General features: G+C 40.7%; 1 protein-coding gene and 1 pseudogene across 1 annotated transcript in view; both read left to right on the forward strand.

Moving 5' to 3' along the window:
* The window catches only part of SRGAP1 (SLIT-ROBO Rho GTPase activating protein 1), a 285,747-nt gene that overhangs the window by 239,525 nt on the left and 25,168 nt on the right, over positions 1–21,054 (forward strand). The window contains exons 13-16 of the mRNA XM_047066296.1: positions 2,818–2,878; positions 3,161–3,238; positions 5,251–5,385; positions 18,264–18,369. Coding sequence (XP_046922252.1) covers positions 2,818–2,878; positions 3,161–3,238; positions 5,251–5,385; positions 18,264–18,369 — 380 coding nt within the window. The remainder of the gene's footprint in view (positions 1–2,817; positions 2,879–3,160; positions 3,239–5,250; positions 5,386–18,263; positions 18,370–21,054) is intronic.
* On the forward strand, positions 19,417–19,883 carry LOC124501811 (COMM domain-containing protein 1-like; annotated as a pseudogene).

A 21,054-nucleotide genomic window follows, 5' to 3' on the forward strand; every position in this document is an offset into this window, starting at 1 on the left:
AAAAAATGTGTGTGTGCATATGGCATCTACACATGGACAGATACATCCATACACACACGTACACACAGAGATTAGAAACCTCTGGCTGCCTTAAAACTGAGCCCTTCACCTTGGCATTGAGAAGCCACCGGACAACCTAAATCACAATCACAAACCCACTGCCATAAGCCTCCAAAGAGCCTGAGTGGCTCTAATTTAATATAAAATTCTTGTCAAACTTGATTAGCTAGTTTCCCAGCCTGCGGCCTGTAAGCGGGGGCAAATGACATGGAGAGAAGGGCAGATGAGATGAGAGCGCTGAGATGTGCAGAGGAAGGATAGAGGAAAGCTCAAAGAGGCAAGTGTGTGATCCCATGGCACTGGATAACAGTCCAAGAATGACTGCTTAAGGTGATAGGACAACTCCCGTTACCTTTTTAAAGAGACTTTTTATTAAGAACAGTAAATAGAACCCGAATTTAGGTACTAAAGAAAGAGCAAACCATCTATTATGGGAAATACACTTCTGTGAGCCCCTTGGTGTCCCAGATGGCATGTAAAGAATCTTAGGTCTTAGCAGTAAAACAATGGATACAGAGATCTCTGTGCTTCTGGGACTTGCTTGATCAGTTGACATCCCCACAATACCACCGTGAGACAACAAGAGCAAACCACTTTTCCTTTTTCCCATGGGAAAATCGAGGCACAAAGGGATTTATTTGAATGATAGATGGAGCACAGCCCATTGTTTCACTTCTTATAAAATATTTTCTACCAACACGTTTGGCATCCATGAAATTAAATTAATACACACACTATTTTTTGACCACAAAATTCATTATATCAGAATAGAATACAGATGATCAGCACAAGATTAGCAATTACCTGAGTAAATGTGAACATGGAAATATTTTTGAATCATATAAAAACTTAAGACATTTTATGGAGAACTCTCTTTGTGCAAACATTTTTCTTTTAATAACATTTTATTCTTTGTTTATGCTTTTAATACTAAGTTCAGCAGAGGTGCAAACTAATGTTCTCCTTTTATCACTTGCCTTTAAATATTTGTTGTTCTTCTAGAGTACAGTGTTAAATGAATTGTTCATATAAGGGTTACTTCCCTTAAAGCACACATATCTTAAAGAAAAATCCCCTCACATATTCAGTAAGTTTTGATGTAATTACATTGCTATTCTTGAGCCAACTAGTCACACTAAAAAGAGTTTTTATCCTTAAGGACCTTCTCTAAGAAATTAATAGAGTTTACATCCCTAAAACAATTTAACTAATGAGAGAAACTTAATGCAGGCTCCAGAAGTAATTGAAGCATTAACTGGTTTACAGACTGATTAGATGGTCTTTTTTTTTTTTTTTTAATTTTTTTTTTCAACGTTTATTTATTTTTGGGACAGAGAGAGACAGAGCACGAATGGGGGAGGGGCAGAGAGAGAGGGAGACACAGAACCGGAAACAGGCTCCAGGCTCCGAGCCATCAGCCCAGAGCCCGACGCGGGGCTCGAACACTCACGGACCGCGAGATCGTGACCTGGCTGAAGTCGGACGCTTAACCGACTGCGCCACCCAGGCGCCCCAGATGGTCTTAAAACCTAAAATAAAACTATTCCTTGAGAAGTGTGTTACCCGTTTTAGGAATAATAGTTTAAATTGCTCAGCTGCATTGTCCCCAAGCCCTCCCCTTTTGCTTAATTGGAAAGGTTAGTGGGTTCTGAATTGTTCTAATGCATTAAGACAACCAAATTCTTCTTGTGTTTCAGAATAAAATTCCTCATGAATTAGTACCTGATGCCTGCTAATCATTTTGAATCTCCATGTTTCCTATAAAGATCTAATTCGTAAAAGAGCATAGTCTTTAAAAGTACACAGAAAATAACTCCACAGCCTGTAACCTTCTTTAACTACATGGAGTGCATGGCATTGATACATGTGTAACTGTGACCTCAGCAGCTCCTTGATCTCCTCTGTCATCCTGTACATGTTTTTAAAAAGTTCCAGGGTTCACATTTGTTCACTGACTGTAGAGTGAAGAATGCACTGACTAGATTACAAGAAGTGGGGAAAGAAGGCCAAAAAACTGCCCCTTCCTAAGAAAGCAAGATTTAATGGGATGTGCATTTGTGCAGTTTTTTCGTAATTCTTAAAACATGTAAAAATAATGATGAAAAATCGATGAGTAAGTTCTGATGCAGACCAAATAAATATATGACACATTATAATCATCTATAAAGCAATCCTCATATCCTGCATCTGGAAACATATAAGCTTTTTTTTTTTTTTTTTTTTTTTTAAATGTTGTCATCCAAATGGTGGTGTACTCTCAGGGATGTCACAGAGAGGATCCCAAAATGGCTGAATGTTTGTGTTTGGTGACCAAGATGGCCGTAAGATGGCCACCTAAGATAGTCCTAAGATGCTAAGGTTAGAATACAGAGAGTTGTTCTTAGGCCCATTAGATTAATTACTTCTAATAACCTTTTAAAAAAATGAATGATTCACATATTCACTTTGATGTGTGAGCCTAAATATAAGGAAAAGAGATGAATTAGCACTGACATCTCCAGATACAACAGAGTAGATTGAAACAGAATTACCTTAAATGTATTTAATTTGGTTTGCTCCAGAACTGAAATCTACCTTTGGTTAAATATAATTTGATTTTTGGCCTTTGTTGAATATTTTAGAGGGGGATGTATTTGGAAATGATCATCTAAAAAGAGTCAAAATCACTCTTTAAGTAGGGTCAAACTGCGAGCTTTATTACTGTGTGTGATTTATGCCTCTCTTTTGTGGTTAAGTGCTTTCCATCTCTTTACCCAGGACTCAGGACAGATTATCCCCCTCATTGTGGAAAGCTGTATCCGGTTCATCAATCTCTATGGTAAGCCCTAAACTATGGAATTCTTTTTTTTTTTTTTTTAAGGTTTATTTAAGTGATCTCTACACCCAATGTGGGGCTCAACCTTACAACCCCCAGGTTAAGAGTCACATGCTCCATCAACTGAGCCAGCCAAGCACCTCTGAAATTCTTATTTAAAAAAAAATAATCAGTGGAAATATTTCAGTGAATGTGCTTTCCGTTAAACATTTGATTACTGGGGAAAGGGGAACCTGGAATCTGTGATGGAAATTTTTCATCCCCTTCCTCTTCTTTTCTCTTTAGGTCTTCAGCATCAGGGGATTTTCAGAGTGTCTGGTTCCCAGGTGGAAGTCAATGATATTAAAAATTCATTTGAGAGAGGTAATTGCCTGTGTATACCTACAAAGAAACCATGTTAAAAAGCCATCATTTGCCGCAGAGTGAAGTGGCATGCTCATTCTGCGTATGTCTGGAACCTCTCATTTCATTTTGGATGTTGAGATAGGAAGCTATTTGGAATAGCGGAGAAATGAAGCCAAAATCATAAAATTTTGTAATCAAGTATACAAAAACGTATGAGCTTTATATCCTGGTTTAGGACTGGCATTGGTAATCCTCAGCATGTGTCAAAGGTGGCACGTGAGAGGGTTCTAGAAGAATAGCCCGATAGCCCTGGGCCTACTTGGCAGGCGTTGGAGGTGACTCATCCCAGCTACATGTCTGTGTCCTTTGTCAGAAATGCTTTCCTCCCTCTTATCACCACCCCCAGACTCCTTCCCTGTGACCTTACGTTTGTTCATAATTGGCTTCAAATAAATCCTACTGAACTGTTAATCCACACATTATAATTAGCAAAGCCATAGACTAACGTTAGTGTTAGGCAGACCCAGAATCAAATCAGACCCTTTGATTTGCTAATCATTTGATTTTGGTCAAGCTACTCATCTCTTCTTTAGGTCTCAGGTTCCTCATCTGCAAGATTCCAACTTGGTGTGGGGATGTGGTATAATCACTGCAAATGCCTAACTCGTTAGTGATGGCTCTTAGTTACTGATGCTCCCCAATTATGATGATTTGTGTCCTGTGGACTCCTGGGTAAATCTGTACCTTCCTTCGTCTGTTTGAAAGTCAGGCTGAACATGCAGAGTGGGGGGTATCATGGCCTGGAGACAGGGCTTCTCTCTCTCAGTCTCATTTCCTTTGTCACAGAGCCCTTGAAAGTTTGAAATCTTGGTGGAAGAGATCAACTTGGCTCCAGATTGTCTTTTCTGTTTTAAGTTCTCTGATACGATGTGTGGAGCAGAACAGCCTTCTCTCTCAGCAGCCACATGCTCCCAGTCTCTTCTATGAACCATGTTCAGCATAAGCTGAAGTGTCTAAAGCGTCACTTTCTGTGCCAGTTACCACAGGCAAAATGCTTTATTATTTTTCCTTGGAAATCCCCCTGGTATTTTGTTACTTGTTTGTGATCTCTTTGGGTGAGGCTTTCTCTCTGTGGGAAAGAAAAAAAAAATGGTGAATTTGTGTTCAATCACTTCCCAGAGAAAAAGGAATCCCAGGTCCCTGAAAATAAACTGCCCCAAGAGGCCCAAAAAAAAAAAAAAAAAAAAAAAAAAAAGTTAAAACGCAGTGTACAATTTTTCTGAACTTCAGAACAGACCTGTGAATAAAAAATGGAGTTTGACTTAAGGCTGCATGTTATGTTGAGCTTCTCAAGAATTTTATCTCAGTTTAATTCTCAGGGACGTGGAATAGCCAGGCCAGTTATGTAAATTTTAAAACTGCTTACCATAAAGAATGATATAATTTCATATTTGGGATATATTTTTTAAATTTGTACTTTTTATACAAATCCCTCGGTACTAGTAAGGGTACATTTTCAAATTCCTCTACCTGATTTCAGAATCTCCCACTGCTGAAGGCAGCTTTCAAATGTGCCGTGAACAGCACCGTGCCACTGGGAAATGTTTATATAATTGTAGGCATTCACAATTAGGTGCATCCTATAATATTTCTGATATTGTATCTATATTGTGTCTTTTTCCAGTAGGATAAAAAACACAGAGTGTAGTATTTGAATTCATGTCAAGCTAAGATTAGATTTTAACTACAAGTCCCACAATATTTTATTTTAAGATATGGGTAACTTGTAAGGGATTATTTGGTAGCCTGAGATTTTTTAAAAAGCTTTATTTTAACCAACTATTTTTAGGTTAATCATGGGTTGGGATATCTAAACCAATTAGTTTAATTTTAGTACTATATAATCTTTCATAAAGTGAAATTAAAAGATACATGTATATATAGAAACATGTGTGAGTACAGAAATATATCTTTATTCAGAGGAAGAAAAAGAAGCACTGTGCATGTAACTGATTTTTTTTTTTATATAGGTGAAAACCCTTTGGCTGATGACCAGAGTAACCATGATATTAACTCCGTTGCTGGCGTTCTGAAGCTGTATTTCCGTGGGCTGGAAAACCCCCTCTTTCCTAAGGAAAGATTCAACGATCTGATTTCTTGTATCAGTAAGTGGATTTTTTTTTTTTAAAGTCTTTTCGCACCAGAATTGTTTCACTCACCAATTTCCTGGAAAGGCAGCGGCCCCTCTCCGCATATCCTCCCCTAACCACTACCCCTTGACCACCAGATTTTTGAGACCGTTTGTTTTCTTTCTGGATACGATGTGAGTCATCCTCCAGCTGTGGCCTCGCCCTGAGCTGAGTGGGTTTTGCTCCCGAACACCCACCTGCAAGTTCCATAGAGCCCGAGAGCGTCCCACTTAGTGACTGGAATAAAGCAGAAAGGCAGGTGCCAACCGACAGCTAAGGGAGAGGGGGAAGTTGTAACATGGAATGTAACTTCTTTTTGGCTCTTGGTTCTTGGTTTTCTCCACCAATCTTAAGAGTGGAGTAATTTACCCATCTTGGAACATTACGTCGAGAACTAAAGTAAAATGAGATAAATGATCATCAGTACAGTGCAGACACCAGGTGGTAATTATCTGTCCGTGGGCATCCCCAGCTAATAGGCGAAGGTGCTGTGGGACTATGAATGATGTATCACACAACTGAGAATCATCAGCAGGTAAACAGCATTACTGTGTTACTCGGGCGGCAGAGGCGGGGTTGGGGGGGTGGGTTGACACTACAGGAAAGGTGAAAATAATGATGCCCGGAATTAGGTGTTAACCATACCGAGTTCTGCACATCTAAAAATGCATGTGGGGGCACCTGGGTGGCTCAGTCGGTTAAGCGGCCGACTTCGGCTCAGGTCATGATCTCGCGGTCCGTGAGTTCGAGCTCCGCGTCGGGCTCTGTGCTGACAGCTCGGAGCCTGGAGCCTGTTTCAGATTCTGTGTCTCCCTCTCTCTATCTGCCCCTCCCCTGTTCATGCTCTGTCTCTCCCTGTCTCAAAAATAAAATGTTAAAAAAAAATTTAATAAAAATAAAAATGCATGTGGCTTTTAATGTTTATCTCTTTTTGAGAGAGTGTGTGTGAGTGGAGAAGGAGCAGAGAGAGAAGGAGGATCCAAAGATGGGGAGCTTGAACTCATGAAACATGAGATCGTGACCTGAGCCGAAGCGGGAGGCTTAACCAACTGAGCCACCCAGGCGCCCCACAGGATGCCTTTTTAAAGCCCCAGTTCCCAGGCAAGGGTCTAGAGCTGATTCAAATCCCACAGTGAGGGCCTGCATAAGAATCAAGCTTGCCTCGGGGCGCCTGGGGTGGGGGGCTCAGTTAAATGTCCAACTCTTGGTTTGGCCTCAGGTCATGATCTCACAGTTCGTAGTTCAAGTTCAAGCCCTGCATCTGGGCTGTCAGCACAGAGGCTGCTTGGGATTCTCCTTCTCCCTCTCTCTCTCCCCTCCTCATGCATGTGCTCGCTCACTCTCTCTCTCTCTCTCTCTCTCTCTCTCTCAAAATTAATTAATTAAAAAAAAAAATTAAGAAACCTTCTTACCCCACCTGCCCAACCCACCCTTTAGTTCGCCCCCCAGTCCTCAAGTCCTCCTACCATCAGAAACTCTCCCAGCTCATCCCTCCTTCCCCACTCCCAGTGCCAGTGACTTGGCTTCCACTGGGACTGCTGTTAACAGTCTGCCAAGTGGAGTCAGTCCCTACTTCCGGATCCTGCCAACTCTTCCCTCCTACCCACCCCCTCCCCGTGTCATTCTGTCCTTCACACCGTGGCTAGACCCCACAGGGCAGATTTGGTCGTATTGTTCCCACCACTCTCGTTTAAAACCTCTTTCAATATTTCCCACCAGAAGATGAGCTCCTTGGTGTGACCATTTCATAGAACTGAGTCATTTCTCTATCTGGTCTCTTTCTGCTTGTCCACACTTCCCTCTGCCACCCCTGGGCTGTGTACTTCATTTATCAACAGCAGCACGCCACAAGCTGCAGCATTCCGGGCCATCGCCCATCTCCGTGCCTTTGCCCACGCCGTGTGGTCTACTGTCCCTGGTAGCCATGTGACATCTGCTTGAAGGATTGCTGGCCCGGCACCCTTTCAGCATGTCGTCGTTCCCATACCCCCTCGCAGAATTAGTCCCTGTCTCCTCTACTAACGTTCCACTGTGTACATAGGTCTGTCGTTTTTCTTAATGCCCCACATTAGCGTTTTTAACCCCTCCTTCTCTGTGCTACAGAGAGAATTCAGGGAAGAGGTTAAGAATGTAGGCTTTCAACTCAAATAGCCTGGGTTCAAATTGCTCACCAGCTATGTGACCTTAGGCAAGTTTCTTAAGCTCTCTGCATCCCAGATTCATGAGCTATAAAATAGGGAGAATAAGGGTGCCTGAGTGGCTCAGTCAGTTGAGCGTCTAACTCTTGATTTCAGCTCAGGTCACGATCTCACCGTATGTGAGATCGAGCCCCGTGTCAGACTCTGTGCTGACGGTGCGAAGCCTGCTTGGGATTCTCTCTCTGCTCCTCCCCAACTTGTGTGCTCGCGCTCTCTCTCTCAAAATAAGTAAACATTTCACAAAAATAAAACAGGGAGAACAGCAGACCACATATCACAGGGCTGAGAAGTAAATGAGCTTATCCATGTGAGATACCAGGAGGAGTGCCTAGCAAAGAGTATGTTCACTGAAATGCCTACAGTGAGCTGCACAGGCCTGCGAGGTCTTGACAGATTATTCAGTTTTGTAGCCCTAATGCTTGGCATCATTAATTCCAGGTGCACAGTAAGTACATCACTCATAGTCGTTGAACGCCACCAAAATTTCACCGGAATTCTTTTGTCGGCATTCAGGCCTAAAATCCTGGCTCTTGTTGAGGATGAACTCACCAGGCGTAATTCTGTCTCCACCCCCACCTCACACAGCCTGATGTCTTGTGTGGGGTTCAGAACTGTGCCTTGTGTGTCCATTCCAAGGCCCTTACATAGCCTGAGTCACCACAGTAGGCCTATGACCCAGCTGGAAAGAACTGAAAAGGAGGTGTCACACTTCTGGAATTCTCCTTTGGCCTTGTTCAGAGACTTTCCTAATATCCTAGCCAGAAAGTTAAATCTGGAAAAATAATAAGCACTCTACAAGGCTCGGTGGTTTTCTAGGTACATACATCTTATCAACATACACGTTTACATGCACCAGTGGGATAAAGTGCGTTGGACTGCCCTGTCAGTTAGTGTTGTAAAATCACTTCATACTTTCATTGAACAAAAAATATTATTGTGGTTATGAAAATCTGAACTGGGGCACCTGGGTGGCTCAGTCAGTTAAGCATCCAACTTCAGCTCAGGTCATGATCTCATGGTTTGTGGGTTCAAGCCCCGCGTTGGGCTCTGTGCTGACAGCTCGAAATCTGGAGCCTGCTTGGGATTCTATGTCTCCCTCTTTCTCTGCCCTTCTCTCTCTCCTCTCTCTCAAAAATAAACATAAAAAAAAAAAAAAAAAGGCAGGAGTCCCTGCCTTCATTTAATGAAGCAACCATTGAAGGTTGCTAAGGACGCTAGAGAGTAGCGATGCTGGTTAGTTACAGATTTAACTGTGCTAGTCATTTAGGTAGTACTGTCAATGTTACTTACTGTTAGTGCTAGAGTTACAAAGTTGCATAGGTATTGAGCAGTGTGTCCCAACCCTACTTTTCCCCAGAAGTCCTGTTATTTTTAGCGCACATTTTTGCAGAATGGGAGGTTTTTCAAGAACATACAGTGGCACTGTTTATAACAACCCCTTTTCTTCCAACATCTAATCTCTTAAAAAGGAGAGGATTTCTAGCTATTATTGATTTATCTCTAGGCAAGCATTTTTCTCATACCAGTGTGACCCTGATGTATATACCATGTTTTTTTTTCTGGATTTTCAATCAATTCTTTCAGAGTGGTATAATATGTCATTCATCATTATATCCTTTCACTGACATTACAGTTTTTTGATCATCTGAACCATTGATTAATTGTCTGCAGTGTGCAAAACTTTCTAGGGATTCAAAGACTTGATTTTTGCATTCAAGAGGTTTAAAAAAGTAAGAGAGCTAAGGTATTTACAAATAAATGCAATCTAAGTTAGTATGTAATAGAAGCACAGAGAGAGAGAGAGATCTCATGTAGGTTGATTGTTTATATCCGTGTCATCTTCTCCTGGCATTGCTATAATTGGACTGATTTTTCCTACTAAAGTAATTTCATGTGGTATTTACTTTGTATAGAAAAATCTTCACTTTTCATCTTTTTTAAGAGTTTACATAGCTGTCTGGTTACCTACTACTTTTTGCTTATTTTTTGGAGAATTTGGGGGAAGATTTTTTTTTTTAATTTTTTTTTCAACGTTTTTCTTTATTTTTGGGACCGAGAGAGACAGAGCATGAACGGGGGAGGGGCAGAGAGAGAGGGAGACACAGAATCGGAAGCAGGCTCCAGGCTCTGAGCCATCAGCCCAGAGCCCGACGCGGGGCTCGAACTAGCGGACCGCGAGATCGTGACCTGAGCCGAAGTCGGACGCTTAACCGACTGCGCCACCCAGGCGCCCCAAGATTTTTTTTTTTAATGGTGAGTTGTTATTGTGCCATTTTCATGTCCGTAAATACTACATTCTTTGGAAGCTTGCAAATATACGCGGTAAAAGAAAATTGGCATTAGCACGCATGCACGTGCTCTTTTTAATGTGCACTATTCATTCCCCAATTCGTTGCATATTTCTTTTTAAAAATTACTTACCTGGATGAACACCTGGTAGACTCCAGTGCAATCTAAATTTGAAGTGACGTACTTGGTAGTGTCTCAGTTTCTCACCGAGGATTGTTTTTGTTTGTTTTTTTTAAACCGTGCACTTTGTGAATGGTTTTGTAAATGCTCCAGAGTGTGCCCACACATTCTGGGCAGCTCCTAGAATGGCCATAAACCATGGCCTTGAGATTCCCTAGGGCAGAAGTCCACAGGACTTGCCCTACAAGAGCTATTCAAGCAATTTGTGGTCTTTCCTGGCTGCCTCGGAGCTGGGAAACCAGAGGACACATTTGCACTTCATTTTACGTTATGTGTTGTTATCCAGGTGACTCCTTGAGCATGAGGAAACCTTTTTAAGGGGGTCTTTTACCTACTACAGTACCAACATGTAGTCTTTGAGACTACTTGACAAGTACACAAAAAGCGTGTGAAACAAAATATTGTCCCACGTAATGCCACTACTCAGAGACTCAATGGTATGTACACATTTTCTTGCACTTCCTTCTGCTCTTTTTGTATTCGTGGGCACACACAACTTTTTTTTTCTTTTTAAGCCAAAGTGGAACTGAATGATCCATTCTGTTCATAGTCAACCTTCTTTTTGACCCTTTTTTTTTTTTTAAACGCTTATTTATTTTTGAGAGAATGTGTGTGTGCAAGGCAGGGGAGAGGCAGAGAGAGAGGGAGATAGAGGATCTAAAGCAGGCTCTGAGCTGTCAGCACAGAGACCGACATGGGGCTCCAACTCACAATCCATGAGATCATGACCTGAGCTGAAGTCAGACATGGAACCAACCAAGCCATCCAAACACCCCTTGACTCTTTTATCATACATAATTTCACCTATAAAGCTATAAAAAGATGCAGAAAATTATAATGAACTCCAGTATAAATAATCACCCAACTTGAACAGTTTTCATTTCTTGAACAAAATTATCCCACCTCTACCCCTTCCATCATCCCTCTGACATTACATCACTTCCTCTGTGTGTATGAATATCTGGGAGGTGAACACTCTTCTCTTTTTTTTTTTTTTTAAATATAGCATAGCCATAATACCATTATCATACCTTCAAAAAATAACAGTAATTTCTTAAAATCATCAAATAACCAGCCAGTACATTTTTAAAATAACTGTATTATACAATTAATATGTGATCACTGTAGAAAAATTAGAAAATAATCTAGGAAAATAAACCAGCTGTGACTCCTCTACATATAGATAATGTAAACCTTTTTGGTATGTTCCCAGTTTTTTTCCTATATGTATACCTATGTACTTTTTTTTTAAGTTTTTTATACCTATCTACTTTAAAAAAATATTTTTTAACGTTTATTTATTTTTGAGACAGAGAGAGACAGAGCATGAACGGGGGAGGGTCAGAGAGAGGGAGACACAGAATCTGAAACAAGCTCCAGGCTCTGAGCTGTCCGCACAGAGCCCGACGCGGGGCTCGAACTCATGAACTGAGAGATCATGACCTGAGCCGAAGTCGGCCGCTTAACCGACTGAGCCACCCAGGCGCCCCACCTATCTACTTTTAAAAGCAGCTTACTGAGATATAATTCTCATACCATACAATTCCTTCATTAAGGTGTACAAATCATTGTTTTTTAGTATATTCACAGGATTATATAACCATAACCACAATTTTAAAACATATTTATGACTCCAAAAAGAAACCAGAATTAGCAAACATACCCCATTTACTCATTCCACCCCCAGGACCAGACAACCATGAATCTACCTGCTATAAACATACCTATTCTGGCCATTTAATATATAAATGGAATTCTACAATCTACGGTCTTTGGTGACGGGTTTCATTTACCTAGCGATGTTTTCGAGGTTCACCCATGTTGTGGCATGTATCAGCACTTTATGTTATCGCCAAATAATCGTCCATTGTATGGATATACCACAGACTTTTAATAAAAGGGGATCATACTAAATGACTGCTAATGGATGTGAGATTTCTTTTTTTTTTTTTTTTTTTTTTAATTTTTTTTTTTTTTCAACGTTTATTTATTTTTTTTGGGACAGAGAGAGAGACAGAGCATGAACCGGGGAGGGCCAGAGAGAGAGGGAGACACAGAATGGGAAACAGGCTCCAGGCTCTGAGCCATCAGCCCAGAGCCTGACGCGGGGCTCGAACTCACGGACTGCGAGATCGTGACCTGGCTGAAGTCGGACGCTTAACCGACTGCGCCACCCAGGCGCCCCATGAGATTTCTTTTTGAGATGATGAAAATGTTCTAAAACTGAGATCATGATTGATGAACTGTGAATATACTAAAAACCATTGAACTGTATACCTTGCATATATGAATTATACATGAATTATATCTCAATATATCTACTTAAAAATGGTACTATATCATTTGCTCTTTAAAAGCCATTTTTCAAATTTAATGATGTTATTAACATTTTCCTGTGTCAGTAGGTATTTTACAAAGTAAGATTTTAGTGACCATATAACGGCTTTTATTTAACACATCCTAGTTTTAGAAATTTAGGTTGTTTCCAGTGATTTTGCAATTAAACAAAATACTATGATGAGCCTTTTAGTACATAAATCTATTTGTCCATTTCTAATTGTTTCATGGAAAAAAATCTCTTGTTTTGTCTTCCTGGTTCTCCAGCATGTGTTTTTGTTGCTGAAAATTCTTTCAGCTTTGTAGCATACGTGATGGTTTCTGTCTGAATTCTAAATTTCTGTTTGATGCCTTATTAGGGGTTCCTTTTACCCTTAAAAATACGGAACAGGCTTAGTATCTGAACTGAATAAGTGAAGCTTCCTGAACTAAGACGGTTTCTTTACTAACCTTGATAATTCAGCAGGAGGAGAAACATTATGTATTTATTTATTTCTACAGTTGTTGCTATTTAGGAGAGAACGTTATGGTTTAATTCACAGAACTCAATCTATTAATGATTAATTAGGAAGATTTGCAAGCATTTCGTTTCTCACCCAGAAGAGTAGCCAGTAACTCATCTCAAGGCTAGGCTAAGATTCATCTAAATGCACTAGAACATCTCTCTGTTTTTCTCTTTCGCTTTCATTCACACACATACACTATTACGTGCACACAATTGATTGGTACCTTGACAATTTTCAGGACCTGACAGTGAACCTAAAAATGGCATTGGGCTGGGAATTTCACCTTGAATACTGCCTGTTGAGCTGTGGAGCCCAGAAATATTTGTGTACCTGCTCTTCAATAAACCATTTCTGAATATGGCCGTTAATTTCCTTCCCTCTTGTCATACTTGGGGATAAGCTTGCATCTTGTGATTTATTACTTGTTTTCTGACAAACAAATCCTTCTGCACATAGCGCACAGAGAACTGGTATGTTCAGAGTAATGGCCATTTGAGCTTTTTGCCATTTTGTCAAGTAACTTGTGTTTTGTGGTGAGTTTTTCACACACATTTACACAGAGCTGTCAAACCCCCATGCTGTGAAGTTGGGATGCTGACATGGGAACCGTGCAGTGCCAGGAAAAGAACATAAATAAGCCTAGGGAGCTCTGAGCCTGTGACCAAGATTGGACGAATGCCACTTTTACCTAATTACATGAGATTCCGAATTGTGGAAACAAAGGCCAGCTTAAGAGAGACCCACACGAAATACTGGTTTTCCTTTCTGACAACTCTTCTGAGGGGACGAAAAGATCCGTCTTTTCACGCAGCAGAAAACGGTGAGAGATCATGAGTTGCTGCGCTCAGAGCCAGCTGGGAATGCACATTAATCAGAGCGTCCGCAGCAACCATAAATTTTGACCTGCTAACTGGACTCGGGAGAGTAAATGAGTCATTTGTGCCAGAGCGAGACTCCTGTAGGATGTGTGCCGTAGGCCTGTTGAGCAACCAGCCAGGTAATATCTGAGTCCTGCTCACAACCATCACGCTCCGAGGCCTTTGGGACAGATAGATCTGCTGCCACTTCAGGGATGCCAACGATTCCGCTTTGCTTTGATTTACGTTTCCTGTAGTTGCAGAGAACGTACGCCTGCCTCCCGTGATCTTATCCGGCCTTTTTGGTGTCACTTTTTTACATGCCTGTAGCTTCTCTCTCCTGAAATCCTTCGTTTGCATCTCATGGTGCCCTCCCCCGATCTATTTTGTTAATCGTGGTAAAATATACATAGCACAAAATGTACCATCTTCTCCGTTTGAAGCATACAGTTCGGTCGTATTAAATACATGTTCTGCAGCCATCACCACCGTCCATCTCCAGAACTTTTTCATCCTCCCGAACTGAAGCTCTATACCCGGAAAGCAGTAACTACCCCGCTCCTCCCCACCCCCCCCCCAGCCCCTGACAACCACTGTTCTACCTTCTGTCTCTGTGAATCTGACTATTCCAGGTACCTTATGTAAGTAGAACCCTACAGTCTTTGTCTTTTTGTGTCTGGCTTATTTCACTTAAGTTGTCTTCAAGGTTCATCCATGTTGTATCAGAATGTCATTTCTTTTTTTAAGGCTGAGTAATGGTTCGTTGTGTATATGTACCACATTTGTTTATCCAGTAATCCATCAATGAACATTTGGGTTATTTCTGCCTCTTGGCTATTATGAATAATGCTGCTGTGAGATTGGTATCTAAATACCTGTTCTGTGGAACTGTGGAATTGCTGAATTATACACCTGAAACTAATATTACACTGTATGGTAACTAACTGGCATGTAAATAACAACTTCTTTAAAAATTAACAAATTAAAAGAAAATTAACCACTCAATGAACAAATACCTGTTTCCCCAGATGTGGTTGGGTTTTTTTTGTTTTTTTGTTTTTAATAAAGCTTCGAAACTACCTTTAAAGGGTAGGGGAACTAACTTTAGAACTGAGAGATAGAAACCAGAGGATCCTGAATTAAAATTAGGCCTCTTGGAAGTAATTGCCTATGTCCTCTTCCAGCCTGAAAACAACTTGCCCCCGATGGGATTTGGCAAAGATTAAAGAATAATACATTAAGAATAGTTCCTTTCATTGGGAATGCAAGCTGGTGCAGCCACTCTGGAAAGCAGTATGGAAGTTCCTCAAAAAACTAAAAATAGAATTACCCTCCGACCTAGCAATTGCACTACTAGGCATTTATCCACGGGATACAGGTGTGCTGTTTTGAAGGGACAAGTGCACCCCCATGTTTATAGCAGCACTATCAACAATAGCCAAGGTATGGAAAGAGCCCAAATGTGCATCGAGGGATGAATGGATAAAGAAAATGTGGTATATATATACAATGGAGTATTACTCGGCAATCAAAAAGAATGAAATCTTGCCATTCGCAACTACGTGGATGGAACTGGAAGGTATTATGCTAAGTGAAATTAGTCAGAGAAAGACAAAAATCATATGGCTTCACTCACATGAGGACTTTAAGAGACAAAACAGATGAACATAAGGGAAGGGAAACAAAAATAATATAAAAACAGGGAGGGGGACAAAACAGAAGAGACTCATAATTATGGAGAACAAACTGAGGGTTACTGGAGGGGTTGTGGGAGGGGGGATGGGCTAAATGGGTAAGGGGCACTAAGGAGTCTACTCCTGAAATCACTGTTGCACTAGATGCTAACTAATTTGGATGTAAATTTTAAAAAAAATTTTTTTAAGAAAAAAAAATAGTTCTTTCACATTCTTCCTTTTTTTGCCTCTAAGACCCCAAAACTAGCTCTCCCTGACAGTTGACCTTAACCTTATACCGAGGATTAGCCTAGAGAATCAGTAGACTTAACTCTTGAAACAACCCAGATCCTCAGTAAACAATGGCAGAAGTGTTTGTTGTTGTTTTGTTTTTAATAATAACCATTATATGGCTGGAAAAGAGTGGACGGTATTGCCAGTCAGAAGACCATTAACAGAATAAGTCATCATTTCAATTTGTAATTTGCATAAATATGTTAAACTTTGTAACTGTTTGGTTTGAGGCATGAATTGAAAGTCATTTATGCATACAATTTTTTTAGGACCTGAGAATAAATGCTAGGAAATCTCAATATTTAGTTTTAAGATTAGGTCATAAGTGATTTCAAGTCAAGGTTGAGAACCACTGGTTTTAAAGGAATTGGAATGGGAAACTGAATTAGGAAAGTATTATCATGGTCCCAGTTAGAAATAATGAAGACTTGAGTTAGGAAATCAGCAGTGAGATATCCAGAGATAGAAGCAGCAGAACTTATGTCCCACAGAAAATTGAAAAATGAAGTGAAAATACCACCTTCCTAAAAGGGATGGTCCTGACCTCGAGACCAGACACGTTTGCCATTGAAGAGAACCAAGTAGAGGGTCAACCACATTTGTGGGTGGGAGAAGGTCAAAGGTCAAAAACCTAGTAGAAGGAGAGTCTTTTGGCTATCGTGTCAGAAATTAAGGCCTGAAAAAAAAAAAAAACAGCCTGACATTTTTGAGTAGGATATGTGAATACCTCAAGCGTAATTAAGAGTAAATGTAGTAATATGAAATTAGAGTAAACTTCAAAAATGTTTCTGAAATATTCCTTGAGATATTTTTCTCATGGGTGCCTGGCTGGCTCTGTTGGTAGAGATTGTGATGCTTGATCTTGGGGTCTTGAGTTCAAGCCCCACTTTGGGCATAGAGTGTACTTAATTTAAAAAATAAAAAATAAGGGGCGCCTGGGTGGCGCAGTCGGTTAAGCGTCCGACTTCAGCCAGGTCACGATCTCGCGGTCCGTGGGTTCGAGCCCCGCGTCGGGCTCTGGGCTGATGGCTCGGAGCCTGGAGCCTGTTTCTGATTCTGTGTCTCCCTCTCTCTCTGCCCCTCCCCCGTTCATGCTCTGTCTCTCTCTGTCCCAAGAATAAATAAACGTTGAAAAAAAATTTAAAAAAAAAAATAAAAATAAAAAAAAAATAAATAAATATTTTTCTCAAACATATGCTTATTGGATGTGTTCAAAGTTGTACTTTATAAAGAGGCACCTGGCTCAGTTGGTGGTGTGTACAGCTCTTGATCTCAGGGTTGTGGGTTCGAGCCCCACATTAGGTATAGAGATGACTTAAAAACAAAATCTTAAAAAAATATATTGTACTTTAAAGTATGTCGAAATCCAAGAAAGACAACCAGACTTAAACAGAAAATAGGTTTTAGTCCCAGCTCCACCCTTCCAGCCAGGTAACCTGGGGTAAGCCACTTACCCAGTTCTCATTTTCCTAATCCATTAAGTGGGGATGACATTACATGGCTTACCTACTCCCTAGTATTGTCATCTGCATTAAACTGGGTAACAAATGTGAAAATGTAAAATATAGACCATTATGAAAATACTGGATTATTAGTATTGTTTTGCTGCTGTTCACAAGCACTTTAGTATTAAGAAGCTTTAGGCAATTTGTATTCCTAGTAAAGAGGTATATGATAATACTGGGAAGTCCCAGGTACCCCTGTCTTCAGGGAGCTCTCTCAGGGAAAACCGGATAAGGAAATAAATAACTGTAAACACCATGGTATAAGTTCTGTGAGAGCCAGAATGAAATCACTAATGTATTTTTTTCTATTTATTTTTAAGATTTTATTTTAAGATTTAATATAAAATGTAATTTTAAGTAATCTCTACACCTAACATGAGGCTCGAACTCACAACCCTGAGATTAAGAGTTGCACATTCCACCAACTAAGCCAGCCGGTCACCCCTCAAATCACTAACATATTTCTAATGCCTAACTCAGTACCTGAAACCTAGTAGGCTCTGCTAAAATACATGTTTGAAAAACTGATGACGTATTATAACACAAGGTAAAAAGTCATATCATTAAAATACTACAATAATTTTGAGGAAGGAGAGATTCAAAGCCTGGTACGTTGCCTGAATCATAGTAATAGACAAATAAATATAGGATGAATTATTAAATCATAAGGGAGATATCCCCAAAAGCTACTTTAGTTGACATGAAGCAAAAAGGAGTTGAAACCATATCAGATGCAAAATCTAGAAATAACAGCAAGTGAAAAGTTATTTTTAAACCTAGAAGACGCTAAGTTGCTCGAGACCATGGAAATCAGAAAAAACAGTGATGGGTCAAAGGAGACACTCAGAAATGGTGTTACACCCAAACTGATCATGGATTCACTGTCTTGATTACAGTTACGTCCCACCTAGGGCCAAAGGATTGCTTATGGTCGGATATGAAAGTTGGTACTCAGTGTTCTACTTTAAATGTAGCAGATGAAAGGATCCTGACCATTGTTCTCTTCTGTCTGTAGGAATAGATAATCTCTATGAGAGGGCGCTTCACATCCGCAAACTCCTCCTGACCTTGCCTAGGTCTGTCCTTATCGTGATGAGGTACCTCTTTGCCTTCCTCAATCAGTAAGTACCCTAATGCTCTGCCAAAATACCTGTCTTCCATTCCGTTTGCACTGCTCTGAATTCTGTTTTTGTTCTTGGATTCTGTAAAATGTACATTAGGTCCCATTTATCAGCAGAGTCGAAGAGGAGATGATTAAATGTAGACCAAAGTTATGTTTTTCCTCAGCAGATCAAGGTCATTGCATGATAGATGAAAGATGCAGAAACTGTGGCCTTACGTGCAAAAATATACAAATATTACTAAAAATAACACTTGTTCAGTGAAATACATGTTTTTCCAACTTCCATCCAAAGCTAATGTCATGAATGTTTTTGTCAAAATGATGCAACCCACCTGCTCACTGCAGAAAATGTCTGTGATTTTTGATGTTGTAGTCAAGGGAGGAGTGCAACTATAGGTGCAAATTATATACAGATCCAAGAAAGAGTGTCTGCAAATTCAATATAATGAGACCTCGTCAAGAAGAAGATACTTCTAAAAGTCTCTAAAACAATGTCACAGAACTCTTAAGATAATCACTGCCTTATTTTCAAAGAAACTTTATTGTTATAATTTAGGCAACTGGATTTTCATTTGCATTACTTTATAATAACAAAAATGGGGCCCATTATAAGACTATCTTCCTCAAGTCATATCTGAGAGTCCCCTTGGTATTCAATGATCGAAGGGGAGTAAGCTCAGGGAAATGCCTTCTCCATGTGGCACGGATTCTCCCTTCCTAAAATTAGGATATGTTCTCTACTTCATTAGACGTTTAAAGTTCTCAGAAGCCATGAGGACTTACTACAATCCTGCTAACCATTTCTGAAATCATACCCAGTCAGATTGACCCTGGAAACCAAGTATCATGGGGAAATGCTTGCAAGGAAGTAAAATATGCACAAGTGACAGTAGGAACCCATTTGTACAGAAGTCGCCACTGGAAATAAGCAGTATCTAGAGAGATGGATATACACTATGTGTAGGTTAAATAGATGGCTATAAATTTTGCCTTTAAATAAGCCTAGTTACCCAGGCAGCTTTAAAAATCTGAAGGCTTGCTGACTATGGCAGGCAAGCTCGCGGGCTCCAAACCTCTGAGCGGGCTGCTGAGCAGCCTTGCCTAGAAAGCTTTCCACGGGCAACAGGACATCACGGAGTTGCTGCTGCGGAACTGACTCTATGTGGAGGCATCACCTGAAGAGCTCTGCCCCTTTCTGGCAAAGATGAGGGGGATTCGTAGGTCTGTTGCATCTGTAGACAACCAACTGGAGGCATTCTTGACTGCTTAAACCAAAAAGCAAGGGGCGGTCACATCTCAACAAGCTGCTGTCATTTACAAGCTCTGGAAGAGCCTAAGACAAAAATTCAAGAGAGCTTCATGAACCAGAGCCTGTTGGACAGTGGGCTTCGGGGCCTGAACAAGAGAGTTGATGGCAAATCACATCCAAGGCACTCAACTCAAATACGCACCCCTGTTGCTATAATGAAGCTGGAAATAGGGAAACGTGGACAGGAGCCTGAATTTCTATGAATTCAGGAATTTGACCTGCATTGCTGAAAATGGAATTGTTGAAGCAAAGGTGTTCATGATCCATCCCCAGTGACCTTGGGTCGGGTGTGTGTGTGTGTGTGTGTGTTTGTGTGTGTAAATCTTACTCCCTCATTAGTATTAAACCCTCAAATTCATAAAAAACAAAAATCTGGAGGCTTGCTGTCTTCACCTTTAATTGCTTCACTTCCCCCAGTATGAAGTGCCTTTTGCATTGCCGCTGGCCCTCTGCATGCTGTCCCCACCGAATTTTCCAGACACACCTGAGCAAAACCCACCATGAACCAAAAAACCACAGTAGACTAGGAAAGCAGACCATAAATCAAGAAAGTTCTCAAAACCAGGGGCGCCTGGGTGGTTCATTTGGTTAAGCATCCAACTCTTGTTTTCGGCTTAGGTCGCGATCTCGTGGTTCATGAGTTCGAGCCCCTGCATCAGGCTCCGTGATGACAGTGCAGAGCCTGCCAGGGATTTTCTCTCTCTCTCTTTCTCTCTCTCCCTCTCTCTCTGCCCCTCCCCACTCGCTCTCTCAGTCTCTTTCTCAAAAATAAATAAGTAAACTTTAAAAAAGCTTTTTTAAAAGAAAGTTCTCAAAACCCGACTCGAACTCACCATGTATCTCAACAGAACAGCAAATGTGCCAGGAGTCAGCCGGCTGGCATTGCTTTCAGCATGTCTGCCCAAAGATGCCCCCGGCTTGCTACACCTGCCTTCATGCAGAGACCAGCCTCAGCCTCTAGGATAGGACGCGTGGGACAGGAATTTTGAGAAAAGAAATAACCTATTCTCTTTTAATTGTGAAGTTGAAACCTGGATATCACATTTTTATATGAAGATTTTGCTCTTCAAGCCAGCACTAAATGAAAGACCCAGAAAGATGAATTGTGACTCTCCCTGTTGAGCTTACTTGTGTCTTTTGAAAATTAGACCATTCTTACTCTGAATCTCACTTGTCCTCTGTGCATCCGTTTTCCAGATGATCTGTAACATGACCGTCCCCTTTATTGTGAACTTTTTTTAAAGACTGTCTGCTTGAGAAATGGCAGAAGGGAAAGACATATGTTAGCTGAGGAGATAATGCTTTTGTATTTTCGACTTTCTAGGCTATCAGTTCCAAAAAAGGGTAAAGTATCAGGTCATGTGGTATTTCAAT

Source organism: Lynx rufus, unplaced genomic scaffold, assembly GCF_022079265.1.
Source record: "Lynx rufus isolate CCGP_SWC_20201006 ecotype Redwood Valley unplaced genomic scaffold, mLynRuf1.p SCAF_7, whole genome shotgun sequence".
NCBI classification, from domain to species: Eukaryota; Metazoa; Chordata; class Mammalia; order Carnivora; family Felidae; genus Lynx; species Lynx rufus.